The sequence below is a fragment of the Nyctereutes procyonoides genome, unplaced genomic scaffold, assembly GCF_905146905.1.
Source record: "Nyctereutes procyonoides isolate TBG_1078 unplaced genomic scaffold, NYPRO_anot_genome, whole genome shotgun sequence".
Classification (NCBI taxonomy): Eukaryota; Metazoa; Chordata; class Mammalia; order Carnivora; family Canidae; genus Nyctereutes; species Nyctereutes procyonoides.
In genome coordinates, this window is record NW_026575128.1 from 6,600,049 (window position 1) to 6,626,598 (window position 26,550).

General features: G+C 41.9%; 1 protein-coding gene across 2 annotated transcripts in view; it reads left to right on the plus strand.

Moving 5' to 3' along the window:
* Positions 1–22,667, plus strand: part of PSMB2 (proteasome 20S subunit beta 2) — a 33,590-nt gene extending 10,923 nt beyond the window's left edge. For both annotated transcript variants that reach the window (XM_055342076.1, XM_055342077.1), the window contains exons 4-6: positions 18,703–18,865; positions 20,363–20,412; positions 22,432–22,667. In XM_055342076.1, coding sequence (XP_055198051.1) covers positions 18,703–18,865; positions 20,363–20,412; positions 22,432–22,539 — 321 coding nt within the window. In that variant the 3' untranslated portion in view covers positions 22,540–22,667. The remainder of the gene's footprint in view (positions 1–18,702; positions 18,866–20,362; positions 20,413–22,431) is intronic.
* Positions 22,668–26,550: the final 3,883 nt, after the last annotated feature.

The window sequence follows — 26,550 nt, forward strand, 5'->3', positions numbered from 1 at the left end:
GAATTGTATACTTAACCATCTGAGCCACACCCAGGTGCCCCTAGACTGTCTGAGTTAGCTCACTGATTTACTAGCTGTGTGTCTTTGGACAGATTCTAACTTAATTTTTCTATTTACAAAATAATAGCACTTACTTACAGAATTATTATAAATAGTAAATGAAGTAATCTTGCAAAGCTGTTAGCACAGTGTGTGGCACATATGACTAATCACTTGTTTCAGTGCTGCTATTGCTCCTTGGTTGAAGAAAAAATTTATTTTTTTATTTTTTTTTTAAGATTTTATTTGTTCATGAGAGACACACAGAGAGGGAGAGACATAGACAGAGGGAGAAGCAGGCTCCATACACGGACCCTGATGTGGGACTTGATCCCTGTACTCTGGGATCACGCCCTGAGCCAAAGGCAGACGCTCAACCACTGAGCCACCCAGGCGTCCCGAAGAAGCAATTTTAATAGTTATAAGTTAGTTTCTTATGGGAGATTCTGTGTTGTGCTATTTCAGTTGAATGTATTTGCTGGTAAAGAAGATATGAAAAAGTATTGATATGGATAAGGAAGATAGAAATAAAGCAACATTGATCATTTATTATGCAAGGCTTTGTTCTAGATCAACACATCCCACTATGGTAGCCACTAGTGATAAATGGCAATTAAAATTTAAAATAAAATAATTAAAATTAAATTAAATTTAAAATTAAATTTAATTCCTAGGTGAGAGTCTCTTGGGCTTTGAATGAAAAACAAGCTTTTGTTTCTATAAGAAAATTTGGTTCCTCATTCACATTAGCCACTTTTCAAGTGCTCAATAGTCACTTGTGGCTAATGGCTACTATATTGGACATTGCAGATGTCATTGTCATAGGAGGTTCTCTTAGTGCTACTCTACCTAGTTATATATGTGACCTTATTTAGTGCTCACTAGACACCATAAGATGAATGTTATCCCCATTTTACTTATAAGCCTACTTAGACTGGTCAATAAAGAGCTTAAGTATTTCTGGTATGTGTCCAAGTATACCAAAGACACATATATAGCCTGTCAAAGGCTGAGGTAAGATTCTAACTTCAAATACTATCCTCTTTCATACTGTCTCCTTACTTTACTGGACTAGTGGTACAAATATGTTTGTGCATTTGGGGAAGCATTAAAATTTCCAGTTTTATTAAAATGTCAAGATCTCCATATAGGGGGGCACTGAGTGGTTCAATTGGTTGAGCATCTAATTCTTGATTTGGGCTCTAATCATAATCTCGGGGGTCATGAAGTCTGAGGTCAGGCCCTGTATCCAGCTCCATGCTCTGTGTGAAGTCTGCTTGGGATTCTCTCCTCTCCCTTTACCACCCGCCCCAGCTCCCATGCACGCACACACACATTCTCATTCTCTCTCTCTCAAATAATGAAATCTTCTTTTTTCAAATAATGAAATCTTAAAAAAAAAAAAATCTCCATATAGGATTATGTGTGTAACATATAAATAGGTACTCATTGTAGGTGTTTAGTAAATATTTGCTGAATGAATGTCATCTAGTTGGTCCATAGATACCACTGAAAATGTTATTGTATATTTATATACTGGAAGGGAATTTCATTAAAATATATGTTTTTAAAGATTTTATTGATTTATTTGAGAGAGTGTGTGTATGAGCACGGGGGGGGGGGGGGCGGGGGAAGCAGACTCCTTGCTGAGTAGGGTACCTGATGCTGGTACCATCCCTGGACCCAGAGATCATGACCTGAGCTGAAGGCAGACACTTAACCAACTGAGCCACCCAGGTGCCCTTCATTAAAAATTTTTGTTTTTTATTTTTTAAAGATTTTATTTATTCATGACAGAACGAGAGGCAGAGACACAGGGAGAGGGAGAGAAGCAGGGTCCGTGCAGGGAGCCCGACGTGGGACTCGATCCCAGGACTCCAGGATCATGCCCTGGGCTGAAGGCAGCGCTAAACTGCTGAGCCACCCAGGCTGTCCAACTAGTTGGATTTTTAATAGGATTATTTTGAAAATTTTGTAATGGCTTATAAGCATAGTTTGCAATGATGCTTATTTAAGTTCTCTTTATGATTTGATTAATGGACTATAGAAGAGTGATAAGTTAATGGGACTGTTTCTTGCTTGAAATTAATTAGGTGGCATATTTGGTGTAGTATTTGAATGCCCTAAAACTATGTTATTATCCGGGGATCCCTGGGGGGCTCAAGGGATCCCTGGGTGGCTCAGCAGTTTAGTGCCTGCCTTTGGCCCAGGGCGTGATCCTGGAGCCCTGGGATCGAGTCCCATGTCGGGCTCCCGGCATGGAGCCTGCTTCTCCTTCTGCCTGTGTCTCTGCCCCCCTCTCTTTCTATGTCTATCATGAATAAATAAATAAAATCTTTTTAAAAAATTATGTTATTAAAAAAATTATGTTATTATCCACCCAGATCTCCATTTTGCGTATGTAGAAACAGATATGAACCAGCCGAATCCGGTATCTTTGGGGAATGTGGAGTTTCATGGCAAGGTTTAGAGTAGAACACTGCCCTCCCTGGTATGTAATCTTCAGGGCTTTACTTGTTGGCCATAGTGTTCTCATAGAACCGTTTCTGCCAAGTACTTGGTAAGCCTTTGGTAATTTATCTTTTTATAGGGCTATATTTGTTAATACCTAGCACCTAAAAAATAGAAGTAAAATATATCAGCCAGCCTAGTGTAGTGGTTTTCAAACTCTGTTCCATGAAGCTGCCTCAGGAAAGTCACCAAGGAAGACCAATATGGTAAAACTTTAGCTCTGCTTCACATAGATCAGCACTATTATTTATTTTATATGTTGAGGTTCCATGTAAAATTTTATTTGAAAAAAGCAGCTTTGCTGTCCCCTTCCCACCAAAGTTTGAAAACCAGTGGTATATTTGAAAGAGCTCTGTTTCAGAAGGTTTAGTATTAGCTTCCCTGAGAGAGAGTTGAAAAAAACCTTGGGATAAAGAAAGAATTTGATTGGAAATTTAATAGTATCTTCTAGACTCCAAATGGTATAACTTAAAGATCTAATGTCAAGACCATAACCAGACTTAAATTCATTTTTTCAGGGAAACAATATGTCAGAAAGAATTTCAAGTATTAGTCATTTCTAGAAGTGACCATGACTTGTCCCAAAACCCTGGCCTGAATTTGAGTGTGTTACACCTGGCTTATAGTAGGCATGTATAGTGTGGTCTTGTCCTAGAAGAATCCTGGTTGCTTTGAGCCTCTAATCTGACCCCTAGAGTTATTGTCCTCTTGCCTTTGGTGGGTGTCACAAAGACATCATCTGTTTATTGGTATCAGTGAGGTCATGTGACATGGTGAGCAGATGGCCCTGGTGAAACCTTGGCTTTGCAGGTCTTGTCCTCTAAACACAATTAACCATTTGTTACATATGATTAAAATATCCCTAACAAGGGTAATTTCACATGCTTTTTGTCAAATGGGGTTAGCAGGATGTGACATGACACAGCATTACCTTCTTCCTCCATGTGCCATCTCCCTTGAGGCCGTGTCTCCCCTGTTCACCCCTGTCTCACCCATGCCCAGTCTTGCCTTCCAGCTCACCTGCTCCAGATGGGCGACACAGTGGGAGGACACTGGCAAAGGCAGATGTGTTTATTTTCCGGAGACAAAATGTTTTGCTGCCACAGATGGCAGTGCCTTCAGGCAAATGGCAGCCTTTGACACCACTGCCACACAGCCTGGGCATCTTGACAGACAGAGCTGGCTTACTTTTGGTGATGAGGAAATTGGAAAAAAAAAAAAAAAGAGGTTCATCATGAAACTCATGGAATTTCAGTGCAAGCAGCAGTCCTTTTAGACCTGGAGAACAGTTCTTTCCCACCAGACCCCAGGCAGTTAGTCAGCTAACTAGATTTTCATGATGGGCCCAGAGTTATATGTCTGTTGATTACTTTGTTTCCTAGCCTGAATAGGACATACAGTAAAAACTGAAAACATATGGCTACCTTTAGATGGATATTCAGTGGTATGCAAAACACATGTGCATCCCAGGTCACATCTCACAGGAGTCGCTGAGGATTGAGGTGGCTTATGTCTGTCCCATTGGAGATAGCTCTGTTCTATTTTTAGTGGTCATTTTGATTATCTAATGGCCCTGCAACAGATATGCCTTAAAGTTGAGATGACTTAATGTGCCAACACTTTGTGCTTATAGTGTTTTCCTACCAAGAAGAATAAGACTTCTGACAGCTGCCCTTTAAATAAAGCACTTTACTTATGCAGTCATTAGGGTTTGACTAAGTCCATTAGGAAGACAAAGATCTATATGTTGAATCATTACACTTACTCATTTTCTAAGAAAAAATGGTTTAAGAAGATCCTTCTTTGAAAGTTACTGGCTTTATCAGGAATCCTTTTTTTTTTTTTTTTTTTTAATATGTGCTAGATTTCCCAGCCCTAGTGCTGATGGAGTTAGGAGTTCGCAGGTGTAAAGCCCTCCTCCCTCCCACTCCCCATCTCTCTCCAGGGGGTTGTATGTGAGAAGGTGTTGCTTTCTCACTCAGAGAGCATATCTGTGCTACCCTGTGGATGCCTGCTGTGAGCTGAGAGAACCCCGTTCTGGTTGAAAGGAATGAGCTTATTGGGTAGCCGGGATCGTGCAACCCCGTAATGCCACCTTGTACCTTAGAGCATCTTTCCTTCTCACAATGGGGTTGAAGGTAATTGATACTGTTTTGTTTTTGATGGTAAATTCATACTGTTTTTGAAACTTGTGTAGTGAAAATTACACGGTTTCCTATTAAGGTATGGTTTAAGGCAGGAGCAGCAGAGTACTGTGTCTGCTTAGTAAAAACATGCTTTTGTTTTGAAAATATTTACCACTAGAAGTACAGGTTTATCCTACCTTTTAGGATTGCTTCAAACCTGGTGTGTGTGGGCATTTCCTCACACATGCTCACAGATACAAATACACATATACTCTGACATCTTGATGCCTCTTCCTGTGCCCCTCCCAATCTCTGATGCTTGTTTTATTTTTAAATTTTAATTCCAGTATAGTTCGCATATGGTGTTATATTAGTTTCAGGTGTACAATATGTGATTCATCCTGATGTCTCTTTTCTTTGGCCTGGCCCAGGATCACTCAGGCATGTGAATTCAGGGGCTAATGCCAAAAATTCTGTGAGATTTTCCTATACTCTCCCCAAAAAGTGATCTAAAGTGAAGGACAGTGGGACATTTTTGAAGGGGGAAGGAGTTGACTGTTCTATTTCTCAATCTAGAAGGTAGTTACGTGTATAATCATTTTATTCATTAAGCTACGTGTGTATATTGTATGCACCTTTATGTGTTCACAAAAAAAGTTTAAGCAAATAAAAAAAAGGGTAAAAGGGCAAGAAAGCATAACACATTTTTTGAAAAGTTAAAGAAGGGGCACCTGGGTGTCTCAGTGGGTGAGCGTCTGTCTTTGGCTCAGGATGTGATCCTGGGGTCCTGGGATCGAGTTCCGCATTGGGCTCCAACAGGGAACCTGCGTCTCCCTCTGCCTGTGTCTCTCCCTCTCTGTATGTCTCATGAATAAAATCTTTATTTAAAAAATTGAAGAAAAGAAGTTCAAATTTACCATTGCTTTGGAGTGTAGACAGTAGAACAAATAGGATTAGCTAGATTGGAAAGAAAAAAGGCAGGGAGAGGAAATAATGATCTCTGAATCTTTATTAACTAAAATAACCTGCCGAAACTCTATATTGCCGTTCTGATGCCTCCTAACGTGTAGTTTTACATAGCTGAGAAGTCCCACTGGTGCTGATAATCATTCATTCAGTAAATCTGCCTGCATTGTCCTTGGGGCTGGGGAAACAGGTACAGAGTTCAGTGAGTGCCTTTAGATGGAGAAATTGCACTGCAGAGGGACAAGTGCCACAATGGCTATACAGTTAGATCGGTGCTCTGGGAACAGAACCTAACCTGAGCCTTAAAGGACCAGCTGTCATTAAGGCAAAGGTAAAGCAAAAAGGAAAACCAGAAACACAGACCAGAGAGGTGTGTAAGGGAGTGTGTTAAGTGATGCACAGGGTTTTTCTAATGATGTTTGGGACAAGGACAGAGTTCTCTGAGTCTCCTCCTAATTTTCTGTTTTAACTAGTATACAATTTGTACTGTATACAAATTAGGGCTCTAATTGATTGAAAAGCATATATAAATACCTATCTCTATTTAGTTTTTACTACGTGTTCTACATATGTAAAATCCACAATCTAAATAGTTTGTTAAATATGGCTGAGATTTTCAGGGGAATGGAAGAGATCGAAGCTAGAGAGGTAGTCCATGTTATGAACACTGATGAAAAAGCTTTTTGCTAAAGCAGTGGGGCTCTCTGGAAGCTTGTTGACTAAGAGGGGGAGTTAGCATAATCAGATAAGATTTGGTTAGAACATTGTCTCCTCTTTGGTGAAGTGTTTGGGGAAAGAAGAGAAAAGCGTGGAGACCAATGAGGAGCTTCTATGTCAATTGAAGAGGTAAGAGTATCTTGTGTTGAACATAGGCTGCTAATGGGGAGCACTGTGTTCTAATAGAGGGGCTCGTAAACACGGTTTCCTTAGTGTTCTATATCTGATTGCTGTGGACATCCAGAAACATATACAGTCATATATAGTCCTAAGTATCTTTTCTAGCAGACTTACTTATTGACTCAGGAAGGTGAATCAGCTCTGATGTTCAATATTCATAGATACTCATGGGCATGCTTAGTATGTACAACCTAATATTTGCCTTGTAGTATACAAAGCATGGCTTCTGCACTTAATTTTTTGAGAACTATACCCTTTAAAGGTATATGGGATCTTAAATTTTCCCTGGAAACTGCCGGCTCATGAAAAAAGTTCAAGTGGTCTTGTTGCAGACATGGTGGTGTTGGTTTTACCATTGCACAATCAGCAATTTTATTTTGATGTTATTTGGGAGAAAGCAGTATTTTTGATTAGCAAGTAAAATTAATGTAGAAAACAAATACCGTGTTAACTAGTTGGTATAATAAGGCATCTGTGCCATGTTGCATTTCAACTCATTAAATTTCTAAAGTTCTAATTATGGTAAGATTACAACTTTAACAGGAGAACTGTTCAAACTTGGGGTTAGTGATGGCTTTAGAGAAGTAAAATTTACAGAAATTTTGGAATTCTTGAAGGGGACCTTTAAAATCTAGTTTTGCTAAAAATTGAAATATGCACAATATTCAAATTTTTTGCTCCTTAGTTTCAGATTCAGTTGACATTATTTGGGTACCAAATTTTTTTTTTATTGGGATAGTATAGGGTAATATCAACTTGTGTCACTCTGCTCTTCTTTTTTTTTTTTTTTTTTTATTTATTTTATGATAGTCACAGAGAGAGAGAGAGAGGCACAGAGACACAGGCAGAGGGAGAAGCAGGCTCCATGCACCGGGAGCCCGACGTGGGATTCGATCCTGGGTCTCCAGGATCGCGCCCTGGGTCAAAGGCAGGCACTAAACCGCTGCGCCACCCAGGGATCCCTCACTCTGCTCTTCTAATATTTCCTACCACCACAAGAATGAGGTGATATTTTTAATACCTTTTTTTCATTTCTTCCACACAACCCTGGGTACTATGATAAACACATTTGAATAAAGTGCATTTCTATTCCCAGGCATTTTTCTACATTCTTGATGGACCTTCCATACCTTAACACTGAGAAGAATTTGAATTCAAGTAATGCAAGGACTCGGATTAGAAGATTTTTCGCTCTCTTTTCCACCTACTCAAGAGTCAATTATTTAAGAGCTTTCCAGCTATACTTCTTATGTGTCACCCCACACTTCTACAGTCCCCAAATCCCTGGGCCGCTTGGGTGGTTTAATGGTGTAGTGCATGGTCTACTACTTAGTAGACCTTCTTTCAGGAACTTTAAGAGAGACTAGCACTCTTTATTCCTCACAGCTGTCAGGCAAGCAATCCTATCCCCCATATTCAGATGGGGCACTTGGCAGCTCCAGGACTATCTCAAGTAACAAATGTAAAATGATAAAGCTGCATTTGATCTCGGGTCTTCATTGCTTTTTTCACAAAAATACATCCCTATCTTCTGACTTATAGCATTTAAAATCATAGTTTGTTCAAATAATAATTTAAAAGATCTTTGCTTTTAAAGTTTAACATCTTGGTTGTAATTGCAGTAACATTGCTGATCTTAAGTTCAAGAACTCAGCCGTTGTAAGGATTGCTGCCAATGTGGTAAGCAAAACATTTGACATGAGCTAATCATTATAAAAGGAAAGTGAGGACAGTTCTTATATTATGATGATTTCACATGCCAGCATCAAACAGATACACCAAGTAGACTTCCAGAGAAGGACCTACAGCGGAGAAAAGAGAAAGGGAAATTTTGGTTAGTCTCATTTTCAGGATAATGCTGCCTTTGTCTTGGGCCTCTAAAGATCAGAGGTTTGCTTGTTTCTATATTTTTCAAGTTAGTGTGAGACTCTGTAAACATGGGCCATTTTGTTTTTTAGTGCTACAAAGATAAATGTATCCGAAACAAGAGAAAACAAGGCAAGTCAAGCAGTCCGTTTAATTTAGCTTCCTTGTTGTGAAGCTCAGATAATATTCTGATCCTGATAGTTTAAACTCCCTACTTTTTTTCAGCCGCAGGATTAGGCCAAGACTGTTTACAGCTTCCAACTTCATACCTCCTTTTTCCCTGCCCTCAAAGTAGATAACAGAGCTGGTCCCAGCTTGTGATTTTGAAAGTCCAGTTTCTTCCCAACTCCCCAGAATGTCTCCCCAAACTTAGTGCAGTCTTTGAGATCAGCCTCTGCTCATCAGTCGCCATCTACTGTTTCCCTGGTCTCTCCAGACCTGCCTCACCCCTGTCACACTCACTTTCTCCACTTCATGTCTAGTTGTTCACACTCCCCAGTCTGCTGTGTGTTCTTTCTCGTCTCTCTGCTTTTGCTGACCCTGCCTGTTTACCAGGCATTCACGCCTGAATGTACCTCCACATCTCCAAATGGCTAGCTTTTAATAGTTAAGACTCAGTTTTCCAAGGAAGCTTTCTCTATATTCCCCACCCCCCAAACACACGTCACCCTCAGTTTCTTTGTGGTCTCATGGCAACCTAGGAATGGCTCTGCTCTGGTGTCCTGTTGTAATGGGTCACTTTCTTCCACATGTGAACACAGGAATGAGTGTTTGTGGAAATGAAAAACATCCCAACTAGCTGGCTCTTCATTCAGGCTCCTGATTTGGATTGTATACTCTTTTCTCTTTTCAGCTGCCTCTGGACAGCTCAACCGAATAAGCTCATAGGATCCAAATTGAGTTTTTTATGTTTGCTCTACCTTCTTTCCCCTTACTGAGAGCCTACTTAACGCCTCTTTCTCCTTCATTTTCTCTTCTACTAGGTATTAATACCTGTCAGTTCTACCTTCTAACTAAAGTTCATATTCCATTTCTCCCTCTCTATCCCTACCACTTCTGGAGTGTCCTGTGACATGAAAAAGGCTTGGCCCAGCAGGGGGATAGGAGTGGTTTTCACTGGATCCTCTTTGATTGATATGCTGAAGTTCATATTCTTTAGGAAGCCAATGACAGCACCATCCCAGGTCTTCTGCTTCCTGCTGAAATCACCTAATTCACTCAGCATACATGTTCCCATCATCGCCAGTACCCACACAGTCCATGTCCTCCATGTTGTTTTACCTTCACATGTACTGTTTCCTTCATCTGGAATCCTCCTATCCCTATTTTATGAGCTCTTTCCACAACCAGGCTTCCATTTTCATCACCTGCCATAATGCTTTTCACATAGTAAATGCTCAGTAAGTAACATCTGTTAAATTTAGAATAAAGGGGCCCCTGGCTGGCTCAGTTAGTAAAGCATGCAGCTCTTGATCTTGTGGTTGTGAGTTCAAGCCCCATGTTAGGTATAGATACCGAGATTACTTAAAAATAATAATAAAATATAATCCCATTTCATTTTTGTTTAAGATTTTATTTATGTATTCATAGAGATGCAGAGAGAGAGAGAGGCAGAGACGCAGGCAGAGGGAGAAGCAGGCTCTATGCAGAGAGCCTGATGTGGGGCTCAATCCCAGGTCTCCAGGATCATGCCCTGGGCTGCAGGCGGTGCTAAACCGCTGTGCCACCGGGACTGCCCTATAATCCCATTTCAAATGCAAAAGCAAAGTTGGCTGGAATATCTGCCCATTTCATAATAACCCTGTGTTCTGGTCTCAGCTCTTGCAGGATTTGGTTAAAGCCTTTTATAAATTGTGTACGTTTATACTTAAGGCATAATTAGCATTGTTGTTAAAGAGATTGATGGATTTCCTTAAAAAGGACTGTGTTGCAGAGTATTAAAGTCAGAATACACATGAGCTATATTGTTTGGGCAGTACGGGTAGATCTTCCCCAGCCCCATCCATAGAGCCACAGTCTTTTAGAGCTAGAAAAGGTACATAGTTGCTGAAATCTCTGAGATTCTTTTTTAGTCTTTATATAATGAACAGTGCAATTCCAACTTAAGTACACAGTCTTTTAATTAAAATGGCAAAATTGACATTGAAATTTCAAGTTTATTTATCATTTTAGAGAGCAAGCGAGCAAGCATGCTAGTGGGGAAGGGACAGAGGGAGAGTGAGAATCTTAAGCAGACTCCCCACTGAGCATGGAGCCTGATGTAGGGCTCAATCCCATGACCCTGAGATCATGGCTAGAGCGGAAATCAAGAGTTAGGTACTCAACCCAGCCACTCAGGTGCCCCGATACTGAAATTTCACAATTATTCCATCAAACCCATGCAAAGCAAGTAGCTAGTGAATTCTATTGATGATTGGAAACAAGCTCTTGATTCAGAGTTCAGAGCATTAGTATAAGAAAATGATAACTGAAAAAAAAATGATAACTGATCCATTTTGTTTATTAATGAATTTGTAAAATTGGGCATTGGCAAAGCATTTATGGTATCGATATCTGCTTATTACAGGTGCTTATTGAGTACTTATTACATGTTTTATATAGTTTCAGACCCTTTAGGGGAGCTATGTGGTCCAACATTAAATTTATCCCTTTAAAACTTGGGGATCCCTGGGTGGCTCAGTGGTTTAATGCCTGCCTTTGGCCCAGGGCGTGATCCTGGAGTCCCAGGATCGAGTCCCACATCAGGCTCCCAGCATGGAGCCTGCTTCTCCCTCTGCCTGTGTCTCTGCCTCTCTCTCTTTCTCTCTCTGTCTGTCTCTCATGAATAAATAAATAAAAATCATTAAAAAATAATAAAACTTAAAAGTATTATTGGTCTTATAAGATGTGATACATGAAATAGCAATAGATACTCGTATGCAAAATAGTATATTCTGAAATATTTGAGTGTGAAACTGACATTTACATATTGAATCGTATTTTCACACTAATTTCCATTTTGTGGAGGCAGCATGGTTTCCTAGAAAAGCACGCAAGCTTGGAATCAGCCTAAACTCTGGTCCTGACACTAGCTGTGTGGCTTAGGGCACATCACTGTCCCTTCTTTGAACTTGAGTCCCCACATTTGTAAAGGGATGTTGGGCAGACTAGTTGAGCTTTCTTCAACTCTATAGATGGCATTTTTGTGAAATACTCTCAATGCCGAAGATGAGATTTTTAGGAAGCTTTGACATTTGATGGGGTAAAAGAAATTAGCATGCACTGTCCCTTTAAAACCTAGTCTCTGTTTAAAATAAATAAAATAAAATAAAATAAAACCCAGTCTCTGTTTAGTTTATTTAGAAGTCTATTGATTAAAACACTGTCATCACTAGACAGACTCCTTTGTCCTTTTGGTAGTTCTGCATCTCCTTCCAGATCACTCCAGGAATGGAAGTATGCTTTACACACTGTGTAATGTTCCAGGGTATAGCACGGTGCAAAAGAAACTGCACCTCCAGAGCACCTCACTCATAGCGACATCATCCTATTCAATTAGAGGTGGCAAAGGCTGGCCTGGCTCCAAAGGAAGACTGTCAATTCCTCTCTTTTTCTGTGTCCACGCTCGGCGGGATGCTTCCTCACGCCCACCTCTCTCCCCCTTGCTGTGACTTTGGCATCCGCCAGATGTCACACTGCTGCTTGTCACCGCCCAGACTCGTCGCTGATTTTGTTGTTTCTGTGTATTTATCACAACTGTTCTCTTTAGCTGTAAAATTTATGGAATTTCACACTTTTCTTAATCACTACAGTGTTTCTTTTTCATGAGAGAGGGAATATACGAGGAGTTGTATGTACCAGAGTTGGAAGGCTGGAAATGCTCCACCTAACTTGAGGGAAGTTTGCTTGTGTGTACCATGTACACCCACCACCCCTCCATATGCACAGTGAAACAGAGCTCAGTTCTGCCGGACTTGGGTACTTAGGAAGTCCATTTCCGTCCCAGGGAGAAGTGCACAAGAGATGTGCTTATTGGTTAATTTCCCTAGCTTAAATTTTATCCCATTTCGCAACCCAAAAATGGGGGTGTGTGATTTGATTGGTTCTTTGTGGGACATCTTGATCTTATTAATGGAGTCAGATCCTGAAAGTGGCGGTGCTGATTATGGTCATAATAACTACTCTGTATTACTATCTAACAGGCATTTGTATTGGGCACTTTATTATTATTGTCCCTGTCGTATAGATGAAGAAATCTCAAAATGACTTAAAGCTCTCCATTTTAAAATAACCTTATATCATGTATTGTGGGAGAGGGAGTAAAAGGAGAGGGAGAGACTGAATCTTAAGCAGGCTCCTCGCCTATTGTGGAGCCTGTTGCTGGTCTCAATCTCACAACCCTGGGATCATGACCTTAGCCAAAATCAAGAGTTAGATGCCTAACTGAGCCGCCCAGGTTCCCCTCGTGTGCGTGTGTGTGTGTGTGTGTGTGTGTGTGTGTGTGTGTGTGTTTTAATTCATGAGAGACAGAGAGAGACAGAGACAAAGGCAGAGGGAGAAGCAGGCTCCATGCAGGGAGCCTGATGGGGACTCGATCCTGGGATTCCGGGATCACACCCTGAGCCAAAGGCAGACGCTCCACTGCTGAGCCACACAGGTGTCCCCCTCATATATTTTTTTAAGGGAGGAAAAGAGCACATTTTTTTAGCATTCCCCCTTACACTTGTAAACAGAGCCAAAATTTTGGCAGTACTTTGTTTTAGAAGCTAAAATTCATTTTGAATTACTAGGATGGTTCATTAAAATTTTTTTCTTTGTCAATTAGATATATCTTTAAAACTATTCTGGTGTTTACACTGCAAACGGTTGACGATAATCCTCAGGGCTATTGGGCAGAGAATGTCTCATCTAAATGTTTGGATTCATTTATTGGTCATCTGGATGTTTAGTTCAGAATTGTATATAATATTTGGTCCTACCCTTTGTTGTGAAAGATGCCTTGACATCTTGACATTCAAGATATGGTTCTTGCCTTGGGGACCTCATAACTTTGTTTTATTACCTAGACTTGCTATCTAAATGATTAAAATAGTGGTGACAACCAAAGAGTCGATTATATCATGCACAGAACAAGAACTACTTTATAAAGGATAGAGGTTTCCCAGCAAATCTGTCATGAGTGATTAGTGTTTCCATTTCCCCAGAATAATTGGCAGATTCTCACAGGTAAAGCTAATCATGGGATAGAAAGGAATTGATGAAAAAATAGGTAGAAAGTGAGGCTTGGCACTTAGATGGATATATCTATAGCAGCAGAAACAGCATGAAAGTACTTAATAAATAAATGGTACTTTAACTCTCCAAGTCTGCATGTGGGGTTTTTGTTTTTATTTTTTCAGACTTCCAGAAAATCTCTTAAGTCTCCAAGCCTGTGTCAATCTCAAGATAGGTTAGGGTTGGTTGACTGTGAAGTGGATATGCTCTAAGTTAAGATGTTTGTGAATGTCTGTGACAGTGAATACAATCACCTTGAGGCCTCTGAAACAAGTCAGGGAAGGGGAGGGAAGGAAACTGTCATTCACGGCATTTCTGCCTTGTGTCTGGCAGTGTGCTGGGCACTTGTTACTAACATCTCTCTGTGTCCCCTTTTGAAGACACCTATGAGAAATTGTATTTCAGTGCTAGGAGTAAGTGGGCTTCTCCTGAGTACTTGCCCTGTGTATTTCATGGACACCATGAACTTCATAGATGATTGTGTTTCTCTAGTAATAATTTTAGTATATATTGAGTGTTTACTGTGTCTTGGCACTATGCTTATTGTTTATGTGCATGATCTCTTTGAATCTTCACTGTAGCTCTTTTGTGTAGGTATTAGCCCATGTTTTTATTTTTTATTTATTTTAAAGATTTATTTATTTATTTATTTATTTATTTATTCATAGAGACAGAGAGAGAGAGGGAGGGAGGGAGGGGCAGAGACACAGGCAGAGGGAGAAGCAGGCATCATACAGAGAGCCCGACGTGGGACTCACTCCGGGGTCCCCAGGATCACACCCTGGGCTGCAGGCGGTGCTAAACCACTGCGCCACTGGGGCTGCCCCTAGCCCATGTTTTTAATGAGAACACTAAGATTCAGAGAAGTGACTAGCTTTTCTAAAGCCACACATTGATTGGTAAGACAGCCAGATTTCGAACTCAGGTCTAACTGTACAGTGTAAGCCATCTGTTTCTTCCAAAGATACTTATTTATGCTATTGTTCTCTGCTTTGTTCAATTCTAAGTGCCTAACCTGTAGCCTCATTTTTTCTTTACTTAGCAACCCATGTCTAAAGGGAGGTAGAAATAGAAGGACCCAGGAGTCTAGCAAAAAGCAACAATGTATGTGCATTCAGAGAGAGCTGGCCCTCCATAAACTTGAGTAAATTCTTGGAAATAAGACCTAGTACTACTATATGACATTTGTCTAGTGATTTTCCTCATCATCTTGTGATACCTAGGCAGTAGCTACATATAAATTAAAACGTTTAATGCTTTCTGGTATGATTATTACTCATTCAAATACTTATTGAGGGTGTATTATATGCTTGTATATCATTGAACAAATCATACATAATCCTGCCTTCGTGGAGCTTAGAATTGACATAAATATTTGAATAGGTGAGTTGTAGCTTACAGGTAAGAATTTACCTAAACACACCACCAGTAGTCACACACTGTGTATGCTGTCAGAATAGCACAAAATTGAAGTGCTTGGAAATTGTCTCATTCCAGGAAAGTGGTGAGGAATCAATATGAGGGACTATAACAGTCAAGAAACCCATAACTATGGCTTTGTCACTTTGAACACCATGATTCTGAGAGGAGCAAGAGTGACAGTATACAAGACTTTATTTGAAATTAAAAAAACAAAAAACTAGTGTGAGCCAGGGATCTTTGATGGAACATTGTCAGAAGAATTTCAGAAACTGCAAGTTGTTACACTGATGTATTGATTTAATTAGTCTAGATAACACCATTTATTTATGCTTGAGCATCTCACACTTGCAAAAGTTGGTAATTCAAAGTCACACAATAATTTGTGAGTTTTCTTCTCTACCACGTGTTGTGGCTTCTGAATATCAACTTTGATGAGAGTATCAGATGCTTCAGCATAAATAAATGATATTATATAGACCAGTTTGGCAGTACAGTTTGAAGTTCCATTGATACAGTTTCATGTAAAATCTTTTGGTGGTGGCTTTTAAAATCCCATGTTTTAAACACAGTGCAGTCTCATAGGATGGGCAGGATCCTCCCTGGAGACAGAGCATATCTGAGTTCTGTTGCTTAGACTTCTTTGGGTAGCTGAGCGCATCCTTAACTCACCATTACAACTTGATAAAATTGTTCTGGTTGACTGTACAGTGGGTATTTTGGCCCGAGAATGAAGAATAGTAGTTAGCCTCTTAAGAAAAAGATGAACCTTTTTTTTAAAATAGGTAAGAGACTTTATTATGAAATTTCTGGGATCCCTGGGTGGCGCAGCAGTTTGGCGCCTGCCTTTGGCCCAGGGCGCGATCCTGGAGACCCGGGATCGAATCCCACGTCGGGCTCCCGGTGCATGGAGCCTGCTTCTCCCTCTGCCTGTGTCTCTGCCTGTCTCTCTTTCTGTATGTCTATCATAAAAATTAAAAAAAAAAGAAAAAAAAGTTCTGAGAATCAGAACTTTAAAAAAAAAATATTATGAAATTTCTTGGATTTGCTGAGATGCTAGAATCTGCATCTCAGCCGTCTGTCTCTCCCCTGCCCCCACTTTCCTTCTCTCTGTTTCCTCTTTGCTGTTCCACTTTGAATCATAACAACACGAAGGTATTCTATGTCGGCCTGATTTTACAGGACTGTTTTCACACTTAGAAAAAATTCTATTAGATATATATTTTTATCTTTAGCTAATTTAAACAGTTTTGTCTTTGTAGTTTAAAGTGGTAAGCTACTAAAAGGAGACTGGGGTATGGCTAATATAGGGAGATTTAGGCAGCATCTTTTCTTTTTTTTTTTTAATGTTTATTTATTTATGAGAGAGAGAGAGAGAGGCAGAGACACAGGCAGATGGAGAAGCAGGCTCCATGCACCGGGAGCCCGATGTGGGATTCAATCCCGGGTCTCCAGGATCGCGCCCTGGGCCAAAGGCAGGCGCTAAACCGCTGCGCCACCCAGGGATCCCTAGGCAGCATCTTTTCTTCCAGAGTTTAGGATGCCTCACCTCTATTATTTTTTCTCACAATACCCCCTGGAAAATGGAAAGGGGAAGGATTAATTAACCCAGTTTTACACATAAGGAAATAAAAATTCATAAGGGTTAAATGTCTTGTCTAAGATCAGACTTATTAAGAACATAGTTGCAGAGTGTGGAGCCTGGAGCCTGGCCGAGTGTAGCACGCTGCCCACTAGGCAGGCAGGTAATTATTTTCAGTAATTCGTCAAATAAGTCTTGACTGTTGTGGTCAGTTCTTCCTCCTCTCAGCCTGTCCACCATCTTATCCCCGAGGCAGAAACTTGTTTGCAGTTTTTTTTTTTTTTAATTTTTTTTTTTTTTTTTTATTATTTACTTATGACAGTCACAGAGAGAGAGAGAGAGAGAGAGGCAGAGACACAGGCAGAGGGAGAAGCAGGCTCCATGCACCGGGAGCCCGACATGGGATTCGATCCCGGGTCTCCAGGATCGCGCCCCGGGCCAAAGACAGGCGCCAAACCGCTGCGCCACCCAGGGATCCCAGAAACTTGTTTGCAGTTTAGGGCTACTCTGTAGTCTTTAGGAAATGTTATTAGGATAACTGGCTTGGAGTTCCAAGTAGCATATGATGTTTTCCTGTGTTCTTCTAACATCTGTTTCTTCAAGCTTCCCAGTGCCCATGTTAATCATTGTTAAAGGAATGTACAGTGTCACTAGCTCTGACTTCTTTATGGTCTATAAAAGGGTGTGTAAATATAGTTTAATTTAATGTGCATTTAATTGAATATATAAATTTAAGAATGGGCACATAGCCTTGAGCAGAGCCTCACTACCCACTGGAGCAAATGTAAGACAAAAACACATTTTACAGAGAAAAAAGCCATGTAAAATGGGAATCTCACCACTGATGCCTAGGGGCATAGACAGGCTGACTTTAACATGGTAAATAGCTGGTTTAGAAAAAGAAAATCATCCATTTGGAGATGAAGAGCAAGGCAGACTTAGTCAAGGTTCTTTGTAGAAATTTGCATTAGATTTGCTGGTAATGCAAAGAAAGGACACCTGTTATTATCTTGTATTTGTCTCATTGATACAAGTTACCTTTTAGTTACCTTAGGAGAGCCTTGTTACACGAGAAAAATATTGCTAGCATTTCACTTAAATCTACGGTTCTCCTAGTAATAGGTTCTCCTAGTATTACTCTTGCCACAGTCTAACGTATTTATGGACTTCCATTATTACTCCCTGCATTAAAAGTTTAGTGATTTGAAGGATACCTGGCTGGCTGACTCTTGATCTAGGTAGGGGTTGTGAATTCAAGCCCCTCATTGGGTGTGGAGCCTACTTAAAATTTTTTTAAAAACTAAAAAAAAAAAATGTATAGTGATTTGACTTAAATTTTTGAGACCTACTGTCCTTTCACACCCCAAGAGTTGTTTCTTTAATACTGGAGCATACAGTCTACCACTTGAGATTTTGGTGCCCAGACTGAACTTGTTTATTTTGGAAGAGGTAATTGGGGTTGCTGCTTTCTTAGTCTGTGGCCTGACACTCTCAGAACTGTGTGTGTTGGTTTCAGCGATTAGGAAAGATATAAGAGGGATCCCTGGGTGGCGCAGCGGTTTGGCGCCTGCCTTTGGCCCAGGGCGCGATCCTGGAGACCCGGGATCGAATCCCACATCGGGCTCCCAGTGCATGGAGCCTGCTTCTCCCTCTGCCTATGTCTCTGCCTCTCTCTCTTTCTCTCTCTGTGACTATCATAAATAAGTAAGTAAGTAAGTAAGTAAATAAATAAATAAATAAATAAATAAATAAGGAAAGATATAAGAGCACCGATGCTTTGCCTTTGAAATGCTTTCATAGGCTTTAAGAAGAAAGCAGTTTTTCTTGAATACCTCTAAGTGCTCTCAAAGCTCTCCAGAGAAAAAAAGCCAACCTCCCTTTACATCTACCACACTCTTGGGCCTTTAAATTCCCCTCAATTTTTACTTTCATCATGACTTGCTTAGCTACTGCTGTTTTCTTACTCATCAATAATGGGAATGTTCCCTTTGTCACAGAAAGGGATGTTAGTGTCATTGCTTTGACTGTGTCTTTCTTTCGCAGACCCCATATCATGTCAACCTCCTCCTGGCTGGCTACGATGAGCATGAGGGTCCAGCGCTCTACTACATGGACTACTTGGCAGCCTTGGCCAAGGCCCCTTTTGCAGCCCATGGCTATGGTGCTTTCCTGACTCTCAGTATCCTGGACCGATACTACACACCAAGTAAGTCCTCGCACTCTAGGTAGGGAGTAGTGGCAGAGTCCCGTCCTGAGTTGCTTCCCGGTTTTGTACACTACCCCTTGGAGTTGGGTGGTCAGGGCTTGAATAGCGCCTGGATCTTAGGAAGCACATCCAGGTACCTTGTGGAAGCTGTTCTCGCCTGCAGGTCAGTAGGATTATTAAAAGGCTAGTAAAAATCCCTTTTTTGCCATACAAAAAGAGATACTGTTGGTTTCCAGAGCTGGGGTTTTTTTGTTTGTTTTAAAGAGTGTTGGAGTAGTAAAACTAATTTTTCAGTTTTTTAACTCATTTTGTCCTGCCGAGATGCTTATTACCATCTCAGCTATAAAGAATGAGAGTAAACCAAATGATTTGTATGTTTGTTTTGAGCTTGTGAGGAAGAACAGGTTCCCCAGCATGACAACTAAGGATTTCTATGCTTGAACGTTAATGCTTTCGAAGGCCACAAGCCTGGGCCCTTCCCTTGGTTCTCATCACCTAATGGCTGCTCCGCCTGTAAGAAAAAGCTGGCTTTCTACTTGTCAGTGAGTGAAATGTTAGCTTGGCAAAGCTTCCGGCACAGGGATGCTTTTGTGCTCATAACTTCTGATTCCAATCCCAAGCTTGACTTTAGCCACTGTGAGCAATAGGCACTTGGGATTTTTCGCTCTTACAGGCTGTATGTGCAGCACAGGGAGCCATTTCTCTCCTTAAGTTCCATTCTTCCCTGTCAGTACAGGAGAAATCTGGCTTCTCCAGTCTTTTTTTGGTGCTGCCCTCTCACTCAACCTTAGCCATGCCAGAGGTCTAGGCCACATCCTGAAAAGAATTAGCCTGGCCTCCTAGTGACTATTTCTTGATTTGGCATCTGTCAGTAATGCAGCTGACTTGCCCCCCGAAACCACGACTAACCACCCCTGAAGCCTAACCGCATAATATGTCATCCCAGTTTGCCATGCTTGTGGACAGTTCCTTTGGCTTCTGTTTTATGAGAGTCTTAGCCCTGCCCATGAATTCTCTTTCCATTGTTAAACTGAGACCCAGCTGGGAAAATGAGACTAAAACTCTGGCCCTATCCTCCTTTCCCCTGATTTGCAGCTGGCCTGGCAGATGGAACTGATTTAAGCTCTGTTCAAGGGGTGGTGGTGGTGGTGGTGGTGGTGCGTGTAGGGTGAGGGGGATGGGCTATAAAGAGGCAGGCTGCTGGACCTTCTAGAGGCAGGCCCTGGACCTGGGAAGCAGAATTCTGTCATGCTTACCCTTCTCTGTAGCAAATCAATTTGCCATGGTTGGTGGCGGCCAGAGCACGGGGTCTGGGGCGCCTTCCACTGCATATGGAATAAGTTTGTCGCAAGCTAAAGATTAGGCATTATTTTTTTTGTGTGCCATTTCCGTTTGTGTGACATACTGACCTGAAGAAGTTTGAAATGTAAAAGTTGTGGCAGAGAGCTGGACTTCCTGGCCACACCCTGAGTGCATGGCTTCTGTGTTCTCTTTCAGCCATCTCTCGGGAGAGGGCTGTGGAGCTCCTTAGGAAGTGTCTGGAGGAGGTGAGTAGCTCCCACAGGATCCTGAAAGGAATGTTTATCTCCGTTTGCCAGTGTTGTTCCATTCCTCAGTTGCATTTTTCTAATCTTTGCCAGAAGGTATAATAAATACCCACTAACCAGATGTGAACTTGTTACCAGGGATAGAATTTGGTGGGTAACAAGCTGATTTTTTTTTCCCCTCATGGGTTGGGTTTTCTCCTCATTGATGTCTGTTTTTACCATTTAGTTACTTCAAAAAAAAAAAAAGGCAGATTTAAAATAAATAAATAAATAAGAAAGAAAGAAAGAAAGAAAGAAAGAAAGAAAGAAAGAAAGAAAGAAAGAAAGCAGATTCATGACTACCCCAACTCCCATCCCCACCCCCAATTCTGATTCATTTGTCCTGGTGTAGAGCCTGAGTTTTGAATTCACAGTGCCAGGTGATTTGCTGCAGGTGGTAGCTGAGCCATACTTTAAGAACTACTACTGCCCAAACTTTATGCCTATTTTTGTGCCACCTGCAGTTGCCATACTGTCTGCTCTCTCAATAGTGCATTAGTCCTGGAAAGAGCCTTCCCTGAGAATTCAAGAGGCCATAGAAAGCCCTGGGAAGCTTTAGACAGAAGAGGAGAGTAGCCTCTAGTTTACGAGTCCTAGGATACAGACCTCACGCATCCTACTACTACTACTCAGAGTCTAAGGCTTTTGGGGTATGTCTGGGGGATAAGGAAGAGAAAGCATCTCCCTTAGGCTTTTTAATTCTTCTACTGTTCTTGGGGCCTAAGGATAAACTTGAATTTGTGGTCTAATGGCATGGGAGGGTGGGAGCAGGTGGGAGCATTGGGCATAATGTCAATTTGCCTCTTACACAGTCCTGTCATTTTCAGTCCACAGTACCCCCTTCTCTCTCTTGTTAGAAAATCCCCTTTCCAAAGCAAAAGCTGAGAATTGACTCATGTGCTTTCCTTAACCATGCAGCTAAGAGGCCATACTAGTCCAGCAGTCATAAGTGTTACAGGAGGCAACTAGAGAGAAGCCACTGGCATTTGAAAGTAGTGCTTTGGGCCTTTATTCACTGTGGATTCTAAGGATGATCATTATAGAAACCTACATTTCCTTGTTGTCACCTTTTTCTTGATTTTGGAGCTTATTTCTGGACACAGGAGTCATCAGCTAGAGGACACTCTGGAAATGGAATGGGTTGTTGGTGCCCAGTTCTCAGCAATAAAGGAGATGGGAAATCTGGGAAGGAGGGTGTAGGCCTGTGGAGGTGGGCATTTCTGGGATACGCTCCTAAGGGAGCACATAGCCTTATGCCTTCCACCTGAAGACTAAGTGAGGCGTCCAGGAAGGGTGGCCATAGAAGCAAAGATTTCCTACAGCTGTGTTCCTCAGTAATCTCTAGCCAGGCTAGAGGGGCCGTTTGCATCCATGCACGTAGAGCGCAGCTCCTTTGGAACAGCCTCTCAGGTCGGGAGATGTTATTTTAATCACAGGTCGGCTGGGATTGCGGGAGTCAGAGGCAGGGTTGTTCTAAGAGCAGCTCTGCCAACATCCTTCCCACTGTTCTTCCCACCATTCCACTTCCCAGCTACACACACCCAGTCCTTATATAATGTTGGAGGGTGGGGGTGCCTGGAGCAAAATCTGGGGACGTAGGAGTACATTGCTCTGGTCCAAAGCTTATTCCTAGGGCAGTCACTCCTTTCTTGGCTTACTACCTTGAGACAGTTTTAAAAAGCCTGTGTTTACCGGACTGGGGAATAGAGCCTTGACTTGTCTTAGTCTCTCATCAGCTGACTGACCAGAGACCAGCTCCCAGCTGCATCTTCCAGGTCCTGCCCACTGCCCCCCAGCCTCCAGCTACAGTTTGGGCTTTCTTCGGTGTCTGACTACGGACCACCCCCAGTAGGATATAAGCTCCACAAAAGCACGGATTTTTATCTATGCGCATGTTGTATGCCCAGTGCCTGAGAGCCTGGCCTGTAGTTAGTGCTCAGTAAATATTTTTTGACTAATTTTCTTCGTGTCTCTCCGCAGCTCCAGAAACGCTTCATCCTGAATCTGCCAACCTTCAGTGTTCGAATCATTGACAAAAATGGCATCCATGACCTGGACAACATTTCCTTCCCTAAACAGGGCTCCTAACCAGATGCTGTCCCTCCCACTTGCCAGGGAACTTTTTTTTGATTGGCTCCTTCATCTTTTTCTACTCTTTTGGCATGTATCCTTGATAGATGGTTAATTCAGAATAAAGCTGAATCTGGATAAATTAAGCACTTTGTGGTTTGAGTCTCAGTTGCCCTAAGACCACCTCAGGACAGAAATGGAGTGAGGATTATCTGGATTGGACTTTTTGTCAGGACTGTCTTTCCTTCCGACCCCTTCCCTTCATTAGTGCTTTAATTGCCCTTCAGCAGCTGACAGCCCCACCTTCTAGTTCACTGCCCAGCTTCCTTCCCGTCGCTCTTTCATGTATCTTGCTCGCTAATCTATCATTCCCCTAAAGCAGTGGTTCTTTTTGCCCCAAAGCTTAACATTTTAAAAATTAATCAATTTGAATAGGTGATACATACACTTACTAAAAAATGCAAATGATATGCAGAGACACATAGTAAAAAATACTTATTTCCCCATAATTTGGTCACTTGCTTCCCTTCCTAGGGTAAACTTCATCTACTAATTTCTTATCCTTTCAGATCTAAGTTGTTCCTATATAAACCATGCTTGTGCTTGCGCGTGCGCGCACACACATGTCCCCTCTTAAAAATATTTTTAAATGTTCTACACATTTTTTTCTTTAACACTATACTAGAGATTGTCCTGTATCAGTGTGTGTGTGTGTATAGCTATCTTTTTCTTGTTGACAGTTGTGTAATGTTCTATTAAGTTGTACTATAGGCAGTTAACCAGATATCTGTTTTACTTCCTAGGTTTTTTTTGGAATGAACAGTGTAGATGGTTTTTGGTGCCACTAAAACAGTGGTTCTTAACTGGATGTTTGTATCAGAATCACCTGGGGAGTTTTCTTTTTTTTGGGTACATGATGAGGCTGTACTCACTCCCAGAATCTTTTTTTTTTCTAAAGATTTTATTCATTTATTAGAGAACAGGGGCAGACGGAGAGGGAGAAGCAGGCTCCTTGCTGAGCAGGGAACCCATCTCGGGGCTGGATCCCAGGACCCCTGGATCGTGACCTTGAGCCGAAGGTAGATGCGTAACCAACTCAACCACCTAGGCTTCCCTTATTCCCAGATTCTAATTAAGTAGGTTTGGGGCCCAGACAGGAATATTTTTTAAAGCTTCCCAAGTAGTTCTTATCTTCAACCATAATAGAATACCTCTGGGTGAAAGTTTCTTTAGAGAGTGGTCCTCAAACTTGAGCCTGAGCCCCAGTCCTCTGGAGGGGACCATGTACTGAGCTGTATTGACACACAGCTTGCTGAGTAAAAAAAAAAAAAGTATTTACTAAGCACTCAGTCCAACCACCATTCCAGTTGCTGCTGCTGCTGGTGGCCCAGGAACTGCACTTCAAACCCCATTTGATTTTTTTTTTTTTAATATTTATTTATGATAGAGAGAGAGAGAGGCAGAGACACAGGCAGAGGGAGAAGCAGGCTCCAGGCCGGGAGCCCCATGCGGGACTCAATCCCGGGACTCCCAAGATCGCGCCCTGGGCTGAAGGCAGGCGCCAAACTGCTAAGCCCCCCGGGGATTCCCCCCATTTGATCTTAAACTAGGATAAGGCCTACTTTATCCAGTTCTCTGCTACTCTTAATACCAGATACAGATAGGTTTTATCTGAAATAAAATACCATCTCTCTAAGATGTTACCTACAGGTTAGAACAGTCATACTAACAGTATTGTTATTAATACTGTTATTAATATCAGATGAGAATGTCATAAACTCTTTGACACACCAATGGTAAATGCTTTCTACCATAAGGAGAAAGTCACTGGATAAATGGGGGAAAGAGATGATTCATTTCACCACAGCTGGCCCAGCCTCTAGTGCCACTATGAATAATGGGTTTGGGCTTTTGGCTTGATGCCTGAATCTTTTTCTAGGACATCCAGTTTTAAAGCTCCACAGGTAAGTCCGACGCTTGCCCCAGTTGAGTACTACTAAAATACAGGTGGTCCTTCCTGCTTCATGGTTTTCCCATCTGTGAAGTGGTCAAAATTGTTTCTATTCCATGGGAGATGGTTATGAGGATTCCATGAGATGAAGTAAAGCATTTCGAACAGGGCCTGGCACACGTACATGCTCTGTAAGTATGTAATTGTTGGTAAGTTCCGTATTTTGCATCCACACCTCCCCAGGAATGAAGTGGTTCTCTGCCTCTGAATGTTACATGTCCCCAGACCAGTCTAGGTAAATAAGCCCACCAGCCCACCCTGATTCCCAGTCTTTCTCCAACCCAGGTCTCTTTCCTGAGCTCCAGATCAACTTATTCCTAAGTAGCTCACCCTTTAGCCATCTCCTTCCTCCAAAACTCCACAGCATTCCATCTTAGTAATAGTCACCTAGCTCCCAAATCCCCCAAGCCAGAAACCTAGGCATCTTTTTTTTTTTTTTAATAATCTGTAAACAGTGTGGGGGTTGAACTCACAGCCCTGAGATCAAGCATCAGATGCTCGACCAAATAAGCAAAGCAGATGCCCTGGCAACATTATTTTTTTGTTAAAAGATTTTATTTATTCATGAGAGAGAGGCAGAGACACAGGCAGAGGGAGAAGCAGGCTCCCTGCAGCGAGCCTGATGTGGGACTTGATCTTGGGACCCCGGGATCATACCCTGAGCCACCCAGGCGTTCCGGTATCATTTATTTTAAATAAACTTAATTTAAAATAAATTTGGTTTTACAGGAAAGTTGCTAAGATAATACAGAGTTTCCATATACCTCTCACATGGTTCCCCCTTGGGTTAAGGTCTTAAGTAGCCACTGTGCATTTATCAGAACGAAGAAACCAACATGGGTTGGTACATTACTATCAACTAAACTCCAGCTTTTATTCAGTTTTCCCACTGATGTCCTTTTTTTTTTTGTTCTGGAATACAGGCCAGGATACCACTTGATACACAGCTAGGTGCCCTGTTTGGTGCCTTCTTTTTCTTCTACCTTCACATAGTCACCAACAAGTTCTAGCAGTTTGACTTCCCAAATCTTTTTTTTTTTTTAAGATTTTATTTATTTATTCATGAGAGACACAGAGGGAGGCAGGCTCCATGTGGGGAGCCCGACGTGGGACTTGATCCCGGGACTCCAGGATCACACCTCGAGCCAAAGGCAGGCTCAACCGCTGAGCCACCCAGGGATCCCCCAGCATGAAGCCTTTCATATAGATTATGTGTGCGATTGAGTCATAATGTGGTCCATTCTGATGTTTTCTAATCTTTCTATCAGATTTTGTTTTACTTACTTGTTTTAAAGATTTATTTAGGGGATCCCTGGGTGGCTCAGCGGTTTAGCGCCTGCCTTTGGTCCAGGGCGCAATCCTGGAGACCTGGGATCAAGTCCCACGTCCGGCTCCCTGCATGGAGCCTGCTTCTCCCTCCTCCTGTGTCTCTGCCTCTCTCTCTCTCTCCTCTATGTCTATCATAAATAATAAATAAATAAATAAATCTTTAAAAAAAGATTTACTTACAAGAAGGCGAGAGAGAAAATGGGAGGGGCAGAAGGAGAGATTTTCAAGCAGACTCCCCCGAGTGGGGGGACCATGGGGAGGAGGAGGTGGCTCCATCCCACAACCCATGAGATCATCACCTGAGCTGAAACCAGGAGTCAGATGCCCAATCAACTGGGCCACCCAGACACCCCCAGATTCTTTTTCTAATGCCAACTGGGTCCCTCTAAATTGATTGCCTCAAGTTTGGAAAACCTGGGAAGTCACTGATTCTTTAACACTCCTGCCCAAACTGCTCAGGATGGTCTTCCGATTGGTTCCCATCTGCTTTAGGTGATTAATACGCGGAGACGATCTGTTCCTTCCCCGACCTGGGGGGAGAGGGGCCGGGATGGAGAAGAGCGGCTGGTCGGCCTCAGGGTCGGGAAGCTCAGCCCGGACTAGGGAAGAGGTTAGGGAAGCGGACAGAGTTGAGGTAGCCTGACAGGTGCTTGGCTTCCCTGCGCAGCAGCAGTGGCTGAGGCTGCTTT